General features: G+C 43.8%; 1 protein-coding gene across 3 annotated transcripts in view; it reads left to right on the top strand.

Annotated features, from left to right (window-relative positions):
- The window catches only part of TMEM86A (transmembrane protein 86A), a 45,454-nt gene that overhangs the window by 16,800 nt on the left and 10,507 nt on the right, over positions 1-18,147 (top strand). Inside the window, exons 1-2 of one of the 3 annotated variants that reach the window (XM_043516578.1) lie at positions 10,211-10,613; positions 13,957-14,221. In XM_043516578.1, coding sequence (XP_043372513.1) covers positions 10,578-10,613; positions 13,957-14,221 — 301 coding nt within the window. In that variant the 5' untranslated portion in view covers positions 10,211-10,577. Of the gene's footprint in view, positions 1-10,210; positions 10,614-10,789; positions 12,547-13,956; positions 14,222-18,147 lie in introns of those variants that run through there. The other 2 variants (XM_038407169.2, XM_038407170.2) reach the window with 2 other exon arrangements.

Below are 18,147 nucleotides of genomic sequence, written 5' to 3'. Positions count from 1 at the left end.
CTGTAGGGACAAATCATAGGCTGAGTTGAACCTATTAAAGAAATCAAATATTTTCCCTTTCTCCCATACTCCTTCAATACAGTATAGTAACATCTTTCACTTCCCTGACACATCTAATGAATACCTGTTCCTCCCCTTTTGATTTAATTCTCTTCTTAGAAATTAGTTGTGTTGATATTGATTATTGGGTATCTCTGTCAGATTTTATCATGGTGGCGCTAACACTTCAGCACTTTTATTTGCTTTGTGGAGTGGTGGCAGGGCAACTCCTGCATAAAGTCTAAGCAGCGATAGAACCTACCACTCAGTTACCAACTTCTGTTACTACAAATGTCCTATCCCTGATCACTATACAAGGAGACCTGTTAGTTATTTTCAATTTGTAGGCCCCTGGGCAACTCCCAAAGCTTGTCTGACACCCATTTTCTCCTCCACTCCCCCTCTAATCCCATGTGCTATATATTCTTTTCCTAATATTCTGAATGGTGTCATTTTAAAAAGAGAGGGAGACCTATCCTAGAGGAGTCCTTACAAAGATTCACTATTGATATGGTAGAATCACTGCATAAATTTTCCTGGGTGAGGGGAGAAACATTCTGTGTAAGAAATAGATATTGTTGGTGGTGGTAGACCATTGAACCTGGTACTCTACTCATGAGATGGTTGAAAAGTATCATGCATGATATCTTGGTTGGGGTTCTTGGATAAGGAGAGACAGCAGGCTCTTTTCCTGAGAAGTCTGAAGGCACAATGGGAGAAATTGACAGCAGGTAACAGATCTTCACAACCACCTTCCCCTGGGTCTTGCAATAAAGTAACAGGGACTAATTCCCCATGGCCGTCAGCAAGTGTTGCTGCTTTGTTTAATGGAATTGCATCTCTAGGTTCCAGGGCTAACTCTGGTTTATAATAATACTTGATTTGTGACATCACAATCAGTTCCTTGCCAGCAGATCGGCACCCCAGCCTCACTCACCCACAGTATACTTAGCCTTTTCAATACCACCTGTCAACGTTGCCAGGGCAGAGAGAGGCTGGTGTTTGGCAACACAAAATTGAAGTAGCTACTATTGCTGAGTTACACTGGGCTCCAACCGTGTGGTTGAGTGGCGCCCAGTCCTGTGGGCAGACTGCACAGCCACAGGACAGTAGAGTTGACAATAGAGATTGTCTTTATTTCCTCAGAGCTATGCTGCCAGAGATTCACTTGCCTCATGTTTGGTTGGGACAAGACATATGACTGGGATGGTTTTAGTTCTCTGCTGACTAGTGTTCAGCCACAATGATTAATGCTGATCTTTGCCAAACAGAGATGAAACTGAAAGTCAACAGGATGGCAAAATTTTGCCTCGTAAATTAAGAATCCACTTTGATAGAGGGGAGGCCCCCCTTTTTATGCCAATTTGATTAATTCTCTCGCACCCCATCCTCTCCCACACCTCCACTGAGGTGCCACGAAAGGAGATTTTCTGAGACCAAGGCTACTCCAGCAATACATTCAAGTTCAGCACCCAAGGATTCCAAGGGCCAGTGCTAAAGGTTTAATTGTATTCTTTTGGTAGATATCCATAGTCTACTCTTTAGAAAAAGTCAAGCATTTTTAGCTGCCAACCCTCTTGCTTCGGTCAGTGGAGGAGCAAGGCTCTGAAGAGATGTGAAAGGATTGTTTTGCTCAACTGGGGGTATTGCTACTGAGCCCACTGTAGAAAGAGAACACAAATCCCATTGGGGTCCAGGGTGAGGAGTTGATTTGTGACATTCCAGGGTGGAAAGTATTAAGCTAATTAAGTCTGCATTAGTGTCCAATTGGCAGGGGACTCCCTCAGATTACTTAAGAATGGCCATATTACATCAGGTCAATGGTCCATCTAGCTCAGTATCCTGTCTCTGACTGGAGCCAATGCCTGATGCTTCTGGTAGTTGGAGGCTTAGGGACATCCAGAGCATGTTGTGTTGCTGGATCATTGATGGATCTATCCTCCAGTAATTTATCTAATTCTTTTTTTTTAAACCCACGTATGCTTTTGGCCTTAACATCCCTTGGAAAAAAGTTCCACAGGTTGACTGTGCATTGTGTGAAGAAGTACTTCCTTTTGTTTGTTTTAAACCTGCTGCCTATTAATTTCATCAGGTGACCCCTGGTTCATAAGTTATGTGAAGGGGTAAATAACACTTCCCTGCTCACTTTCTCCACGCCATTCATGCTTTTATAGACCTCTATCATATTCTCCCCTCACTATCCAGTTTCTAAGGTGAACACTCCCCGTCTTTTTGAATCTTTCCTTGTTTAGAAGCTGTTCCATAACCCTCATTTTCATTTTTGAGATGGGGCAACCAGAACAGTACGCTGTAATCAAGATGTGGATGTACCATGGATTTATTCAGTGGCATTATATTTTCTGTTTTATCTATCCCTTTCCTAATGGTTCCTAACCATTCTGTTAGCTTTTTTGACTGCTGCTGCATATCGAGAGGATGTTTTCTGAGAACTATCCAGGATGACGCCAAGATTTTGCTTGAGTAGTAACAGCTAATTTAGACTCTCTCATTTTGTGTATATATAGTTGGAATGTTTTCCACTGTGCATTACTTTGCACTTATCACACTCAATTTCATCTGCCATTTTGTTGCCCAGTTTAGTGAGATCCCTTTGTAATTCTTCACAGTCAGCTTTGGACTTAACTATCTTGAGTAATTTAGTATTTTCTTCAAACTTTGCCCCTTCACTGTTTTACCCCTTTTTCCAGATCATTTGTTAATATGTCAAACTGCACTGGTCCCAGTACAGAAACTTGGGGGACCCTGCTGTTTACCTCTCTCTACTGATTCATGAGAGGACCTTCCCTCTTATCCCATTATGCCTTACTTTGCTTCAGAGCCTTTGGTGAGGGACCTTGTTAAAAGCTTTCTGAAAGTTCAAATACACTGTATCTACAGGATCACCCTTGTTCACATGCTTGTTGACTCCTTCAAAGAATACTAGTAGATTTGTAAAGGGAAATCATGCGTTACCAAAGGTATGTTGACCCTTCTCCACCTTATGTTCACTTGTGTCCACAAATTTTGTTCTTTACTATAGAGTCAACCAATTTCCTTGGTACTAAAGTTAGGCTTAGCAGCCTATAATTGCCAGGATTGCTTCTGGAGGTAGTATTTTTTTTTTGTTTGTTTGTTTTTTAAAGGCACTACATGAGCTACCCTCCAGTCATCGGGTATAGAGGATGACTTTAAGTAATGGTTTATAGACCACAGTTAATGATTCTTCAGTTTCATATTTGAGTTCCTTCAGAACTCTTGGCTGAATACCATCTGGTCCTGGTGATTTCTTATTATTTAATTTATCTGTTTTTGTTCCAAAACCTCTCAATCTGGGACAGTTCCTCACATTTGTCACCTAATAAGGATGGTTCAAGTGTGGGAATCTCCCCCACATCCTCTGTTGTGAAGACTGATGCAAATAATTCGTTTAGCTTCTCCTCATCAGCCTTATCTTGCTTGATGCTCCTTTAGCACCTTGGTATCCAGTGGCCTCACTGATTGTGGGGGAGGCTTCCTGCTTCTAATGTACTTAATTTTTTGTTGTTAGTATGTGTCCTTAGCTAGTTGCTCTTCAAATTCTTCCATGGCCTGCCTAATTATACTTTCACACATGATTTGCTGCAACTTATGCTCCTTTCTATTTTCCTCACTAGATTAGGGCTTCCAGTTTTTAAAGGCTGTCTTTTTGTCCCTAACCACCTCTTCTTGGTTTTGTGTGGTTCCCTTTTTTTAATTTAATGCTATAATGGGGGATTTCTTTGGCATTTTCCCCCGTGCAAGGATGTTCAGTTGAATTACATTGTGGTCGCTATTACTAAGCGGTTCAGCTGTATTCACCTCCAGGGCTAGATCCTGAGCTCCACTTAGGGCTAAATCAAAAACTGCCTCTTCCTTTGTGGTTCCAGGACAAGCTATTCCAAGAAGCAGTCATTTATGTTGTCTAGAAATTTTATCTCTGTATCCCTCCCTGAGGTGACATACCCAGTCAATATGAGGATAGTTGAAATCCCCATTATTATTGCATTTTCTGCTTTTGCAGGCTCTGCAGTCTCAGAGTATTTCAGTCACCATCCTGGTTAGGTGATTGGTAGCTTATTCCTGCTGCTGTATTTTTATTGTTCAAGCAAGGAATTTCTATCCAAAGAGATTTTTTTGGTTCAGTTCAATTCATTTTAGATGTTTTACTTTATCTAATTCAGCTTTCTGTTGCACCGGTAGAATGGCATTATTGTGACTTATTTGGTCATTCATATATAATATATATAGTACCCTGGTATTACCATATCCCATTAATTATCTTCATTCCACCAAGTATACACTGTCTATTATATCAGTATCCTTGTTTAATTCCAGACACTTTAGTTCATCCATCTTAGTATTTAGACTTCTAGCATGTATGTGTAAGCACTTGTACATTTTGCCAATATTCTGTTGCTTGCATTCATGTGTTATTTTTAAATGGGACTTTTTTTACATGTGACTGTTCCTCACTAGCTCCTACCTGTACTTTACCAACTTCTTTCTTGTCCTCTTTACTAAGATATACAGTTCCTTCTTTAATAAATTCATCCCTAGTTGTTTCCACCCAAATCATGTGCTCCTTTGTATCTGTTGGCTTTCCCCTAGACCTTAGTTTAAAAACTCCTCTACAAGCTTTTTAAGTTTACATGCCAGCAAACTGGTTCTGTTTGGTTTGGAGGAGGCCATCTTTCCTGTATAGGTTCCTCCTTTCCTAAAAGTTTCCCAGTTCCTACACCTTCATCTTATCCACTCTCTGAGATCCTGCTGTTTTGCCTGTCTTTTTGACCCTGTGCATGGAACTGGAAGCATTTCAGACAGTGTTGCGATGGAGGTCCTGGACTTTAATCTGTTACCTAGCAGCCGAAATTTGGCCGCAAAGACCTCTCTCCGACCTTTCCCTATGTCACTGGTACCTACGTGTGCCACAATCATTGACTCCTCCCCAGCACTGCACATAAGTCTGTCTAGATATCTTATGAGATCTGCAACCTTTGGACATGGTGGCAATTTACTGTGCATTTCTCCCAGTCATCACAAACCCCACTATATATTTCTCATTTAAGTATGACAGACTGTATTAGCCACAGCAGGGACAAGTGTTTAATGACACTGCTTCCTGACACAGGTGTAATTTGTCAGGGAGGCTTTGTGCCCCATAGCAAGGTTGGCATGAATGGTCAACATTAAAATCTAGTTACATGACGTCTGGCCTTCGCTTAGGCATGTGCTAAATGGAGCCCTCTTCTACAAAGCATCACAAGTTTCTTTCATGTCACTAAAAACAAGACTTGCTATACAGCTGACCCAAGCACCAAGGCCAACTAGAGGTCGCAAGCCACTTTGTTATATCTGCCTGAGTTCTCTACAGGTCAGTCACCCAGGGCGCCGGAACCTTTGTAGAAGTGGCGGGTGGGACAGGGCACACAACTGTGGCTAGTGGGGGGCCACAATTGAAAGGTTCTGTGGGGACATGTGACTGCCTCAGCCACCACCCCTGACTCCCCTCAGCAGAGAGTCTGCTAAGCAGGCAGCTGTGCTGGGAGTCCAGCAGCAGGGAAGGAGAAGTAGCCTCATGGCAAGCTGCTCAGTCGGCAGCCAGGCACCCTGTTTCCTCCCTCCCCTCACTGCACAGACACTGCCAGGGGGAAATCTGCCTCCTCGCTGCTGGGTGTCCTTGCCAGAGGCATCCTGAGAAATATGGGGTGGCACATGATCCTGCATGCCCCCCACCTCACCACACACACTGCCTCTGCCAAGACCAAAGTGGATTCCTGCGTCCCTTTTACCCTAACCACTCCACTCCCCTCCTGTGCTCGGTTCTTCCCTAACCCTGCACTCCCTCATGGCACTAACCCCCTCTGTACCTCCTCGCCCCCCAGGTACTTGGTGCAGCCAGTCTCATACCTCCAGTAGCTGCTGTTGGGAACCAGCTGTGCAGCCCGTCCTCTTTCTGCCCTTCCTGCAGCCGCTGTCTGGCACCTGCAGCACCATGATCAGCTCCCCTGTGGTGAAGTGCAGCCCCTTCCAGTGCCGCTCCACGCCTGCCCGTGGTTTGCACTTTGGGGGGACAACACTTTCCCTGCCCTCCCAAATTATACCCAGGTGCCCCATGGTTCTGGCACTGCTGTCAGTCACCCACCATAGGAGCAACCAGATGTAATGGATGGGATCATCTCATCAGCAATCCCCTTCTCAGGTACCACCCCCGTAGCCATTCCCCCTTCCTGGTTTTATTAGTTACTCTACATGCTCTCTTTGCAGTAGCAGCGTGGGTGGAACAGTAAGTTAGCCCTTGCCACAGCTGCTTGTCTGCATGTGGTACAAGGTTATAGTTATTGCACTGAACTCTTTAAAGGGGCAGGAGTCTCTCTGTCATATCAGTCCGGCTTCTGGGACCTATTTTAGAGTCACCTCTACTGAACTGTGCACGCTTATAAATGTGTTCCTGTGGCAGGCCATGTGATCATGTATCAAGTGTTTTCCCAATAGCATTTCAAAGACATAAAGGCTCAGACTGATACATTGTGTTAACACAGTATTTCACCTGAGTCTTTGTAAGGTGGGAGAATGAATCAGCTTGTTCAGCAGCAAAAGTAAACAGCCTCAGTCAGCAAGCTCTATTGGTCAAGGTTTTGTTCTTGTGTTAAAAGGGCAACTTGGGGCACAAGCTAGTCCTTTGAGCACAGGTGTGGAACTTGCCCTTCTCTCCTGAGGCAGGTTCATTCCTGCACTGGAGCAGGGATGGAGGGGAGGTGACTTGAACCTCATCTCTTAACTAGTAGCTAGTTTGAGCCTGAGTGTGGGTTATTAGCATCACTATTGCAATGGCCGCTTTGTGCCGCTGCTAGGGTGCTGAATTACCAAAGTGCTGGACTGTTTGATCCCTCATCTCCATCCTCTGGCCTTCCTCCAACCTGGCACCTGCCCATCTTAGAGTGCCACCCTGTGCCAGACAGGGAGCGGCTTCTGCAGCTGCAGCACAGAGCCGTTAGCCACGTTAGTGCAGAACAAACACAATGCAGGCGTGAGTTTGCCCTATAGAATTTCCTCTATTCCCTTTTGGGAGCCTGATTGGACCTGTGTCTCTAGCCTTGCCTTCTTATTGCTCCCTTCAAGCTCTAAGCTACAATTAACCCCTTACTTGGAAACAAGCAAGGCCTCTGAACCTGTGTCAGTCTGTCCTACTGCAATTAAATCTAGAAGATGCTGGTTTAAAGGCCTTCTGTACCTCCACATTTATTTGCAATGGTATACAGCAATTGGTGCTAAAGGCAAAGCACCAGACATTTTCTGGAAGAAAATTTTCCCAGAGAGGATAGAGGGAATTCTCATTGAGAGGGAGAAATAAAATAGAGGATTTTAGGTACTATCCAAACTGAGCAGTCTGAATCCTCTAACAGACTGAGCCAAAACCCTGTATCTAATCCCCAGCTGACCGTAATTTCCCTTGCTTTATCTGTTATGATACTACACACATCCAACAGTTTTGTTCAAGGTACCCACAGAGAAATGAGCTGGAGTGGTAACTGTGTGGGAAGGGGAGTCAGTGAGAAGCTAGAAGGACTGGCTTCCCAAGCTCATCTGCTGTGGCAGGCAGAGGAGAACCAACAGCAGCGTACCTCCAAGCCAGAAGTCCCTACTTCTGCACATGTGACAACATTCCTATGGCTGGCCCTTCACAAATAGGTCAACAGATGATTAGCAATTGCAGATTGGGGTAATCAATCTGCTTCAGGGAAAAGACAATTGACTACTGAGATCAGAAGAGTCCCCTTCCTCCTCCCATGGTCTAGATTCTTTCTCTGAAACATCCAATATTGACTAATGATGTAGGCAGGTGCTGTACTCCAGTGTTTCTCAACCAGGGGTACAAGTACTCCCGGCGGTACTCAGAGATCTTCCAAGGGGTACATCAACTCATCTAGATATTTGCCAAGTTTTACAACAGGCTACATAAAAAGCACTATCAAAGTCAGTGCAAACTGCAATTTCATTCAGACAATGATTTGTTTATACTGCTTTATATACTATACATTGAAATGTAAGTACAATATTTATATTCAATTGCTTTATTTTATAATTGTATGGAAAAAATGAAAAAGTAAACTTTCAGTAATAATGTGTTCTGACACTTTTTGTATTTTTATGTCTGATTTTTGTAAGCAAGTAGTGAGGTGAAACTTGTGGGTACGCAAGACAAATCAGACTCCTGAAAGGGGTACAATAGTCTGGAACAGTTGAGAGCCACTGTTGTACTCAGTGGTAGATCTGGTAAGAAAACCTAAGAATACAATCTTCTCCCTTCTATCTGTGAAGAGAGCCTGACAGTTGCACATGAAGTCATGACCCCCTCTTCATGCCATCACAAATCCAAGCCAACTGCCTTGCCCTAGGGCTCCAACTTGAGACAAAATGGTTGACATTCATTCTAACAGTCACGGTAGTTTATGGAGACCAGAGAATGAGAAGCCCAAGCCATGACTTGGACTGGCAACAACACCCACCACAAAAAAGCTGACAACCACTTAAACATTTAGAGACACAGATAGACACAAACTGGAAATGAAAACAATTATCCCAGGAGGGCAGGGACGTGTGGGAGGCCAAGGGCCAATAAAAACAGTTTAACTTTGCGAAGACAACAGCGTGTATAATATGCTACTTGATTAAAACAGGCCACTCTGAAGGGTGAGTGGGGAAAGTGCCCCAGCTTTTGTTGGCTTATACAGAATGTTGTGCTAAAATGTTACTAACTGGAATATTTGGGATATTAAATTTTTATAAACAGGTTTCCTAGTAAGCAGTTATACAATTTTGCACATGTAAATGCAATTCCTCTGCAATATTTACATTTTACATAGTAAGTTTCAGCCCAGAGTAAAGTTGGCAATTGAGTTTATAAATCCCAGAAAAACAGCGTTTGAAAGAATAGTGAAGACAATAGAAGCTTATTTAAACTCATGACAGACATTTAAACTAATGCGTATAGTCAGCAGTAGCAGGTTCTTACCTTACCAGCATCAGGACAAAGCCATCACAGATGGCTCAGTTTCCCTCACTCTTGGGTAGCTGGATGATTTGATGTGGTCCAGCCCTCTAGCCAACAATGAGGTCTCTCTTTTTGAAAGGAACAGAAATCCAAACACCTGACATATTCTTGGCCAACGCCAGGCCATAGTCTTCACCTGTGTAGACATAAGGTTGATTAATACCAATAGGAACTGGTCCTCCATAGGCAAAATAATCTCCCCTGCACTGATCTCTGTTGGTGATGAGTGAAGGGAGACTGAACATCATAGTCATGTACCCAAAATGGGATTCTAGCTTTCAGTTTACCTCTCATCCCCTGTATACCTCTTTACCACTAGGTACTTGCTTCATCCTTCCCCATGGTCCTTCTATATGTTGCCTGTGTTTAGACTGTCTCAGCTCTGATAGGGAAAGGAGGAATCACTTCCTCTTTACCTAATCCCTAGCCGCCTGTTCTACAGCAAGGCTGCTTCTTACATGCCCTGCCATTCCTTCCCAGCATGCCTTGCTGTCCCACCCTACAGTCACCTGGTCCCTGACTACGTCTCCCATTAGTCCCGACAAACTACTGCCCCAGACTGCACTTGTTTGGGGCTGAACCAGGACCAGGGCAGTAGTAGGTCAACAAGGGCACTTAACGGGTCACTCCATGCTTTGTTACATAACTAGGGTTACCACCTGTCCAGATTTTCCCAGAATTTGTCCCATTTTAAGGTAGCTGACCTGGAAATCTGTAAGGGTGCTCAGCTGTCCAGTTTTATGGGCCCAGGATCATCCCAGATGTCCCTTTTTTTGTATCTCAAAAGTGGCACCCTATACAGAACCCATTTAGAATAATGCTGGTCTAGAAGATGTAAAGGGTGAACTATTAACAATGTGACATCACACTGCCTCTCTATGGCCGGAGGGTTATCCTTAAAATTACAAATTCCAGGTATACACCAGAGTAATTGAGATCAGAATCTGGCCAAAAGTGTTTGAAAAATTCCAAAACTAGTATTAAGATGAAGTTTATAGAACTATAAAACTTCATTAATGATTGTTTAGGTTGCAACATCAAGCACTCAAAAATTAGGAAATACTAGTTTTACAGTTGCACTGCAAACTTAATTGTGCCCTTTTGTGCATCTATCCTGTGTACTGAAGGAGGCAGCAGCTCTGGGGAAAATAGTGATTGTGTAATTAAAGAGTATATGGTCATGCATACACACAAGGGGGCCAAATTAAGATTGCACAGTCAACCTTAAATCTTGTAACCTAAGTAATGTTCAGTTAATATAGGGGTTTTAAATGCAATTTGCTAGATTTTTTTTTAAAAAGGAAAAGTTAAAAACAAGTTCTCTTATGTGCATTTGTAACCACTTCTCCCTCATGCATCACAAACAAGGCTAGGCTTGAACCCTGACTTTTCAGCACAGACGTCTACTACTTAATCTACAGGAAAACAAGGCTGTTGTTTCAGAGGTGGAAAGGACTGCAGGGGCCAGATGCTGGGCCTGGAGGATGGTTGGGTATCCTGGCCTGTGTGTGTGTGTGTGTCTCCCTCCCTCTCTCCTCACTTCAAACCAGGAGTTGAAGGAGCTTTTGCTCTGTATGGCATCCCGAGGAAGGGGGATGGGCTGCTGGGGCTGTATGCTGGGTCTGAAGGGGTGGTTGGGGGGAACCCAGCAATCTCTCCCTCTTCCTCCCTCCCCTCCGGTTACAGATATTTGGTAGCTCCTAGGTGTTCCCAGTACAATGTCTTCTGTTTTGCTGACAGCATAGATCTGGTCTTAGAACATTCATGTCCTGTTAATATTTTGGTGTTAAAGTTTTCCTGAGAAACACAAGTGAGAGAAGGAAAATAATGATTTTCCCCAGTTTAGGTCTTCAAATCTAAATAGAATTTCATGGGACAAAGAAAAGGCACTTCTCCTTTCCTTATTTCAAAGGTTTGTGTCAAGCAATGGAGGAATAAGAGCGTCTCTAAAATATTTCACAAGAATCTTTTATATGGGGAAGTGCTAGGCAACCCAAATATGGGAGTCACTACCAGCTCCCCCTCTAATGTAAGAAGCTAATGTGCTGTGAGAGAATGTTATCTAGCCTGGTTGCTTATTAGAACAATTAAAATTTGTGTTGGCAATATAAATAATGTACTCAGAGGTGTTACAAAATCTCACTGCTAAGGAGCTGCTGCTACGTGGAGGAACTTTCCATTAAATGCGACAGTAATTTTGAAAACCTTATCTCTTGTGACAAGCTCTAGTTTCCTAGGGTTGCTCATTTGCTGTGGTTCTATTGCTTCGGTCCTATTGCTTCATATTTTACCCATTACAGACATTGCATTTGAAGAGACTTTCCACCTCAGTATTCCAACTCTGCTTTACTCCACTGAACTTGTGGGGGGAGTTTGGGCTTCAGTACTTGGCATGGCACTAGGAAGATGATGTAGCCACGCACCAGAAGAGCCTGTCTTCTAGGGGCCTGAACCAAAGCACATTGAATCCATGGAAGGACTGCCGTTGACTTCAGTGGGTTTTGCCTCAGGCCTCACAATCCTCTTTCCAGCAACAGAGGGCCTAATGAGTGGTGAAGAGGCCAACCCTCTTTTCCATACTCCTGAAGCCGGGGTTCTGTAACTGGGTTTTCGGCACTATAGCACTATGACCCATAGAACATCACATTACAAAGCAGTTCTGGCTTTGCTGAACTTCACAGCTGGAACTAAACTGTTCCTCTCCCATATTCACCCCAACATTCTGTTGCATCAGTGACAGTCCATATTCTGACTGGACAAACAATCCCCAAACCATCAGTGCTGGGGAGCTACACACATCTAACAGTGGCCATGGGGACAGTCAATAGAAGCACTTGATCTAGGGCCTCCAGAAAATTAGGAGCTGTAAATCCCTCTGCTGTGGGCGTGAAGGTCGTGCCCTCTGAGACGATTAGGGTATATGCTCACCATGCTGAATAAGGCCTCCTTATTAACACTGCTTGGAGACACACAATATAATCACCCCTGGCCACTTAAGAATACATGATGTTTGTAAAAACAACAAGGAGTCCAGTGGCACCATAAAGCCTAACAGATTTATTTGGGCATAAGCTTTTGTGGGTAAAAAAACCCCACTTCTTCAGATACACGATGTTTGTGTTTGTCTCATTTGTGGGCCAGAATCTAGTCTCAGTGACATCAGTGTAAATCCAGAGTAACTCCATTAGAATAGATGAGAGCAAACATAATTTGGGAGATTTTCCATGAGCCGTCACATATCAGCTGATGGTTGGCTGTCCACTGTGGGGTACTTTACTCTATTTTGTTTTAACTCCATCAATGACCCCTTCAAAACCATCCACCAATGGCTCTGTTGGAAGTTCTGTTGCTTTGGATTCTACTGTGGAAGCTGGTCCTCCCCCAAGACTCCAGCAGCTATCAGGCATGATTCCAGTAATAAGCTGACAGCCGTGAAGGTAACCGCCTTTTCCCCTACCCAGCTGGGTACAGCATCTAAGATAGTTTTAGCTCTTGGTTAGAGAAAAAAAATCCACCTCATTTGAATTCCTTATGTGTTTTTCCTTATATGACCTAAAGTGGAGAGAGATACTGGGCTATGGCAGCATAGCATAATGCTTCCCCTTAGACCACCCCACTGTTTAGAGATGGGCCCAAACTGGATCACACCCTCAGACTTGGGATAAGGTTGGATCTCGCTGGAGTCTGTTTTTGAAGACTCGTTCACCTGCGCATCTACCATTGTGATATATGCCATCATGTGCCAGCAATGCCCCTCTGCCATGTACACTGGTCAAACTGGACAGTCTCTATGTAAAAGAATAAATGGACACAAATCAGACGTCAAGAATTATAACATTCAAAAACCAAAAGGAGTACTTGTGGCACCTTAGAGACTAACAAATTTATTAGAGCATAAGCTTTCGTGAGCTACGAAAGCTTATGCTCTAATAAATTTGTTAGTCTCTAAGGTGCCACAAGTACTCCTTTTCTTTTTGCGAATACAGACTAACACGGCTGCTACTCTGAAACCTGTGATTCAAAAACCAGTCGGAGAACACTTCAATCTCTCCGGTCACTCGATTACAGACCTGAGAGTGGCTATCCTTCAACAAAAAAACTTCAAGAACAGACTCCAGCAAGAGACTGCTGAATTGGAATTAATTTGCAAACTGGATAAAATTAACTTAGGCTTGAATAGAGACTGGGAATGGATGAGTCATTACACAAAGTAAAACTATTTCCCCATGTTATTTCTCCCCCCCCCCACCCCACCGTTCCTCAGACATTCTTGTTAACTGCTGGAAATGGCCCACCTTCCTTGTCACCATGAAAGGATTTCCTCCTTCCCCGCCCTCTTGCTGGTGATGGCTCATCTTAAGTGATCACTCTCCTTACAGTGTGTATGATAAAACCCATTGTTTTATGTTCTCCGTGTGTGTGTATATAAATCTCCCCACTGTATTTTCCACCAAATGCAAAAGATTTACAGTGACTTTAGTGAGCTTTGGATCAGGCCCTCAGTGTATTTCAAAGGCAGTAGTAGAGCATTTAACACTGTCCTGCAATGAAAAAAAGAAACCTACTTCTTCCCCCACTTCCACTCAAAACCAAACAAACCCCAAACCCTTATTTTTGGGACAGAGACTCAGGACTGCTCCTTGACTGAACAGCTAATGGGAGTGAAGAGCGTGTTAAAGTTCAAGTGGCTTTTGTCTGATGGGTAAATGCTGCCAGTCGCAGAGACTCTCTGAACTAGAAAAGAAGCAGCCTTTCAAAGCCAAGGGGTGCATTCTACAAAGGAGTTTATTATACTGTAGCCTCTAATGATCCTATTGATTTTTTTTTAAATGACTTGTTTCTTTTAGGTGAAGAGTGAAGGCCCCAAGCTGGTGCCATTTTTTAAAGCCACTTGTGTCTATTTCGTCCTCTGGCTGCCAACTTCCAGCCCTTCCTGGTTCAGTGCCCTCATCAAGTGTCTGCCCATCTTCTGCTTATGGGTTTTTCTCCTGGCACATGGAATTAATTTCTTAGTCGCACATCGAAGTGCCAGTAGGATCCTAGCAGGGTTAATATTCTCCGCAGTGGGGGATGCCTTCCTCATCTGGCAGGAGCAAGGCTATTTTGTTCATGGTAAGTGATGCGCCAGTTCTGAAGGGATGTAATAACAACCAGTTAGCATTTATTTAGTGCTAAATTTCTTATGCAGAGCATTTTTATTTAATGAATAATCCATTGTCATGTCAGTAGGAAGAACTCATCCCATGCATAAATCCCTTGCACTGAAATTAGAGGGGGTGCACCATGGATGGATATGACCCATGTCCTCCTCTGTACACACATTCCAAGAGCCTGAGGTTGGCTGGTAGCCCTGTCATGGTGCTGGCCCAGGATTGATTCTCAGCATCTGTCCTCATTCCCAAGTCCTGCCAGTCCAGGGAATGTGGCAGAAGGACCTCACACCACTCAGCAATTAGCAGCTGGCTGGGCTCTGTGTAATCATCTTATACAAGGATAGTTGCTGTGATGTGCACTCCCAAGGCCCCAGTGTAAAGCAGAGAACAAGTGGCTCCTCAGTGTTCTAACAGGGAAGCATGTGATTAGGGAGCAGGGTGGGGGCAGGGGTTAGTCATATGCACTTGGAACCAGAGCTGGGGTTCGAGTTAAGTGCCAAGGGAAAAAGTCGCTGCCAGAGACCAAGTCAGGAGGAGACGCTGGAGTTGAGTCTGGGGTAGGGTGTAGAAGCAAAGACCTTGAACAATGCAGGAACAAATGGTGGTCTGGGATAAGGAGAAACAGGCTGCAAGGCAGGAAACGAGTCAGGCACATAGGTAGGGTATGTAGTGACAGCCAACCAAGGATTCCTCTAGTCACTCAGACAACTTTCTATTCCTACTCCAACTTTCTATTCTATTCTTTCTGGTTTAAGTAGTACATCTAAGCCAATTAGTGGGGCTGGACATCTTGACATCCCCCCCCAATCAGGAGCTTTGTGGGCAGGGCCCTATGCAAGCTAGAGCTTCACTAGCCTCCTCCAATCAATCATTCAGGTGAGCTTCTGGGTGGTGGCGGCTGGGGTTTGAGGCTCATGATCCTTCAGTGCCCCTGGGGCTAGAGGTGGGTGATAGAAACCATGAGGCCTAGTCCTAATTAGAGGTGTGCCGACTTGAGTCACAACCTATCTTGAAAATGTAGGACTTTCAGCAAGCTTTGACCAGGTCCCTCTCACCAAAGGCTCTTAAGCAAACTAAGCGTTCTTGTCATAAAAGGGAAGGTCATCTCATAGTTCAGTAACTGGTTAAAAAGATAGGAAACAAAGGGCAGGAATAAATGGCGAATTTTCACAGTGGAGAGGGGTAAATAGCAGGGTCCCCAAGGATCTATGCCAGACCACTGCTGTTCAACATATTTATAAATTTGGGGGGGGATGGGGAGGGAGAATAAAAAAAAGGTAGTGAGGTGGCAAAGTTTGCAGAGGATACTAAATTACTTAAGTCCAAAGCAGACTGTGAAGTGTCAAAAGGATCTCACAAAACAGAGTGACTGGGCAACAAAATAGTAGATGAAATTCAATGTTGATAAATGCAAAGTAATGCACATTGGAAACCATAATCCCAACTATACATACAAAATGAGAGTCTAAATTAGCTGTTTCCACTCAAGAAAGATCTCGGAGTCATTGTGGATAGTTCTCTGAAAACATCTGCTTAATGTGCAGCGGTAGTCAAAACAAACAATGTTAGGAACCATTAGGAAAGGAGAGATAAAACAGAAAAGGTCATTCTATAAAGTCATTGTACACTCACACCTTGAATACCATCTCTAAAAGAATATATTAGAATTGGGGGAGGGAAAAGTAGAGAGAAGGGCAATGAAAGTGATTAGGAATATGAAACAGCTTCCATATGAAGAGAGATTAAGAGAGACTGGGAGTGTTTAACCTAGAAAAGAGACAACTAAGGGGGTGGGATATGACAGTCTATAAAATCATGAATGGTGTGGAGAAAGTAAGTGTTATTTACCCCTTCCCATAACATAAGAACCAGGGGTCACCCAATGAAATTAATAGGCAGCAGGTTTAAAACATAAGGAAGTAATTCCTCACACAACGCACAGTCAATCTGTGGAACTCATTGCTGGGAATGTTGTGAAGGCCAAAAATATAAGTGGGTAAAAAAAAAATTCTGGAGGATAGGTCCATCAATGGCTATTAGCCAAGATGGTCAGGGACACAACCCCATACACTGGGTGTCCCTAAATCTCTGACTGCCAGAAGCTGGGAGTGGGGATGATCACTCGATTCATTGCCCTGTTCTGTTCACTCCTCTGTAGCATCTGGCATTTGTTACTGCCAGAAGACAGGGTACTGGGCTAGATGGACCATTTGTCTGACCCAGTGTGGCTGTTCTTATGAATACCCATCAGCCCATTTTCTTCAGGAGCTGCTGACACTTTTGTCTTGCCTCCTCAAATGTTTGAACTGAGTTTTCAAAGCAGTCTGAGCCAGTGGTTGTCAACCTTTTCACAACCCTTTCCTATCAATGGCAAAAAACTATGTTAACACAGAAGTAAGCTTGCCTGGCTGAGTTGAGCAAAACTCAATCGGAAAACCAGAAAATGCAGAGTTAATGTTGCCCATGCTACCTTGACTCTACCCTCTTTTAGGAATGCCCAAATACGCCCTGTTAACACACACATGTTTATGCTGCCAACCCCACAGTTGCTGAAATGTAAGAGCTCTTCACCACCTTTTACAACCCATTCACTTTCACCACAGGAGGATTGTAGAGTACTTACAAGAGTTGAATTTCAGCACATATAAAATGTTAGGAGTGGAAACTTTAACTGTATTTCTATATTAGCACATGCACACACACACACACACAAAAAGTTAAATTGGTAAAATTCTCTACTCCTCATGTTTAGCTCATTAAGTCTCCCCTCCTGTTCCCTGAATTAGTCTTGAGGCCCTCATTTGCTCTATTCTTCTCCCCGCACCCCATTTCATCCCTTTCCTCTAGGGCCCTTTCCCATCTATCTAGCCTTGTGCCCTACATGTGCGCTCTTCCTCTCCGCTCTGTCTACCAGTTCCATTCTGTGGATGCACCAGCAATCTGAGCTGTAGATCAGCTGGCCATAGCACAACAAGACACTCCCCAGCGCAGAGGGGGCAGCGCCACCTGGTTGAGTTGTTTTAGCACAGTGTGCTGGCTTGTGACCATGACAGACAAGCAGAACAAACTTCTCACTGGTGGATTTTAGTTGCTAAGGAGCTCCTATTCCCCTTGTACCAAGGCATAACAATATAATTTTAAGCCACTGGCCTGCTGAGGTGCTCAGATTTCCATGGTTTCATTTAGGCATGAAAAATTCCAGCCAAGTTAACAAATCTGTATGAACAGAATGGAACAGACTTTCAGTGTATGTAGGTCTGTGGGCTGAGGGTGGGAGAAGGGAGCTGAAATTATTTTGGAGTCCATCATGTGCGACTGGCAAGACCAACTAGTAACCAGCACCTGCTGCAACACATGGTGACATTTCTTGTCAGATGGAGTAGTGCAGAGTGATTAACATATGGGCAATTCCTTCCTACACCAACATCTGGGATTTCTCAAGGGTGTTTTTCTTCAAAGGGAAGCTTGTTTGGTTTTCTCAGATCAATTGCACTTTTGATTCATTTGGGTCCTGCATGTAGCCATAAAAAAAAATTGACAGTTAAACTGGTGTAATCCTGGCCAGCTGCTTCCTTCCAGTTTATGATTCTGCTATCAGTGAGTGGAGATATTTAGACCTAGGTCCAGCTTAGTCCCAGGTTGGAGTTTGGGTCTGTGGCTAAGCAAGGCCAGAAAGTTTGGGTCTGAATTTGGAAGTGTTGAAATCTTTGATAATTGCTCACAATATTTGGATTCCATCTGGTCTAGGAGAAGATTCCTTTCAGTTTTGGCACCACCCAGAAAAACTCTACAGGTGTTTAAAGATCTGGGATCTCAAACCTACCTTCCTTCATTCTGAAATTCAAAAAAGATAGGTTTCAGAGTAGCAGCCGTGTTAGTCTGTAT

This window comes from Dermochelys coriacea, chromosome 6, assembly GCF_009764565.3.
Source record: "Dermochelys coriacea isolate rDerCor1 chromosome 6, rDerCor1.pri.v4, whole genome shotgun sequence".
Classification (NCBI taxonomy): Eukaryota; Metazoa; Chordata; order Testudines; family Dermochelyidae; genus Dermochelys; species Dermochelys coriacea.
This window is presented reverse-complemented; position numbering and strand designations above follow the sequence as displayed.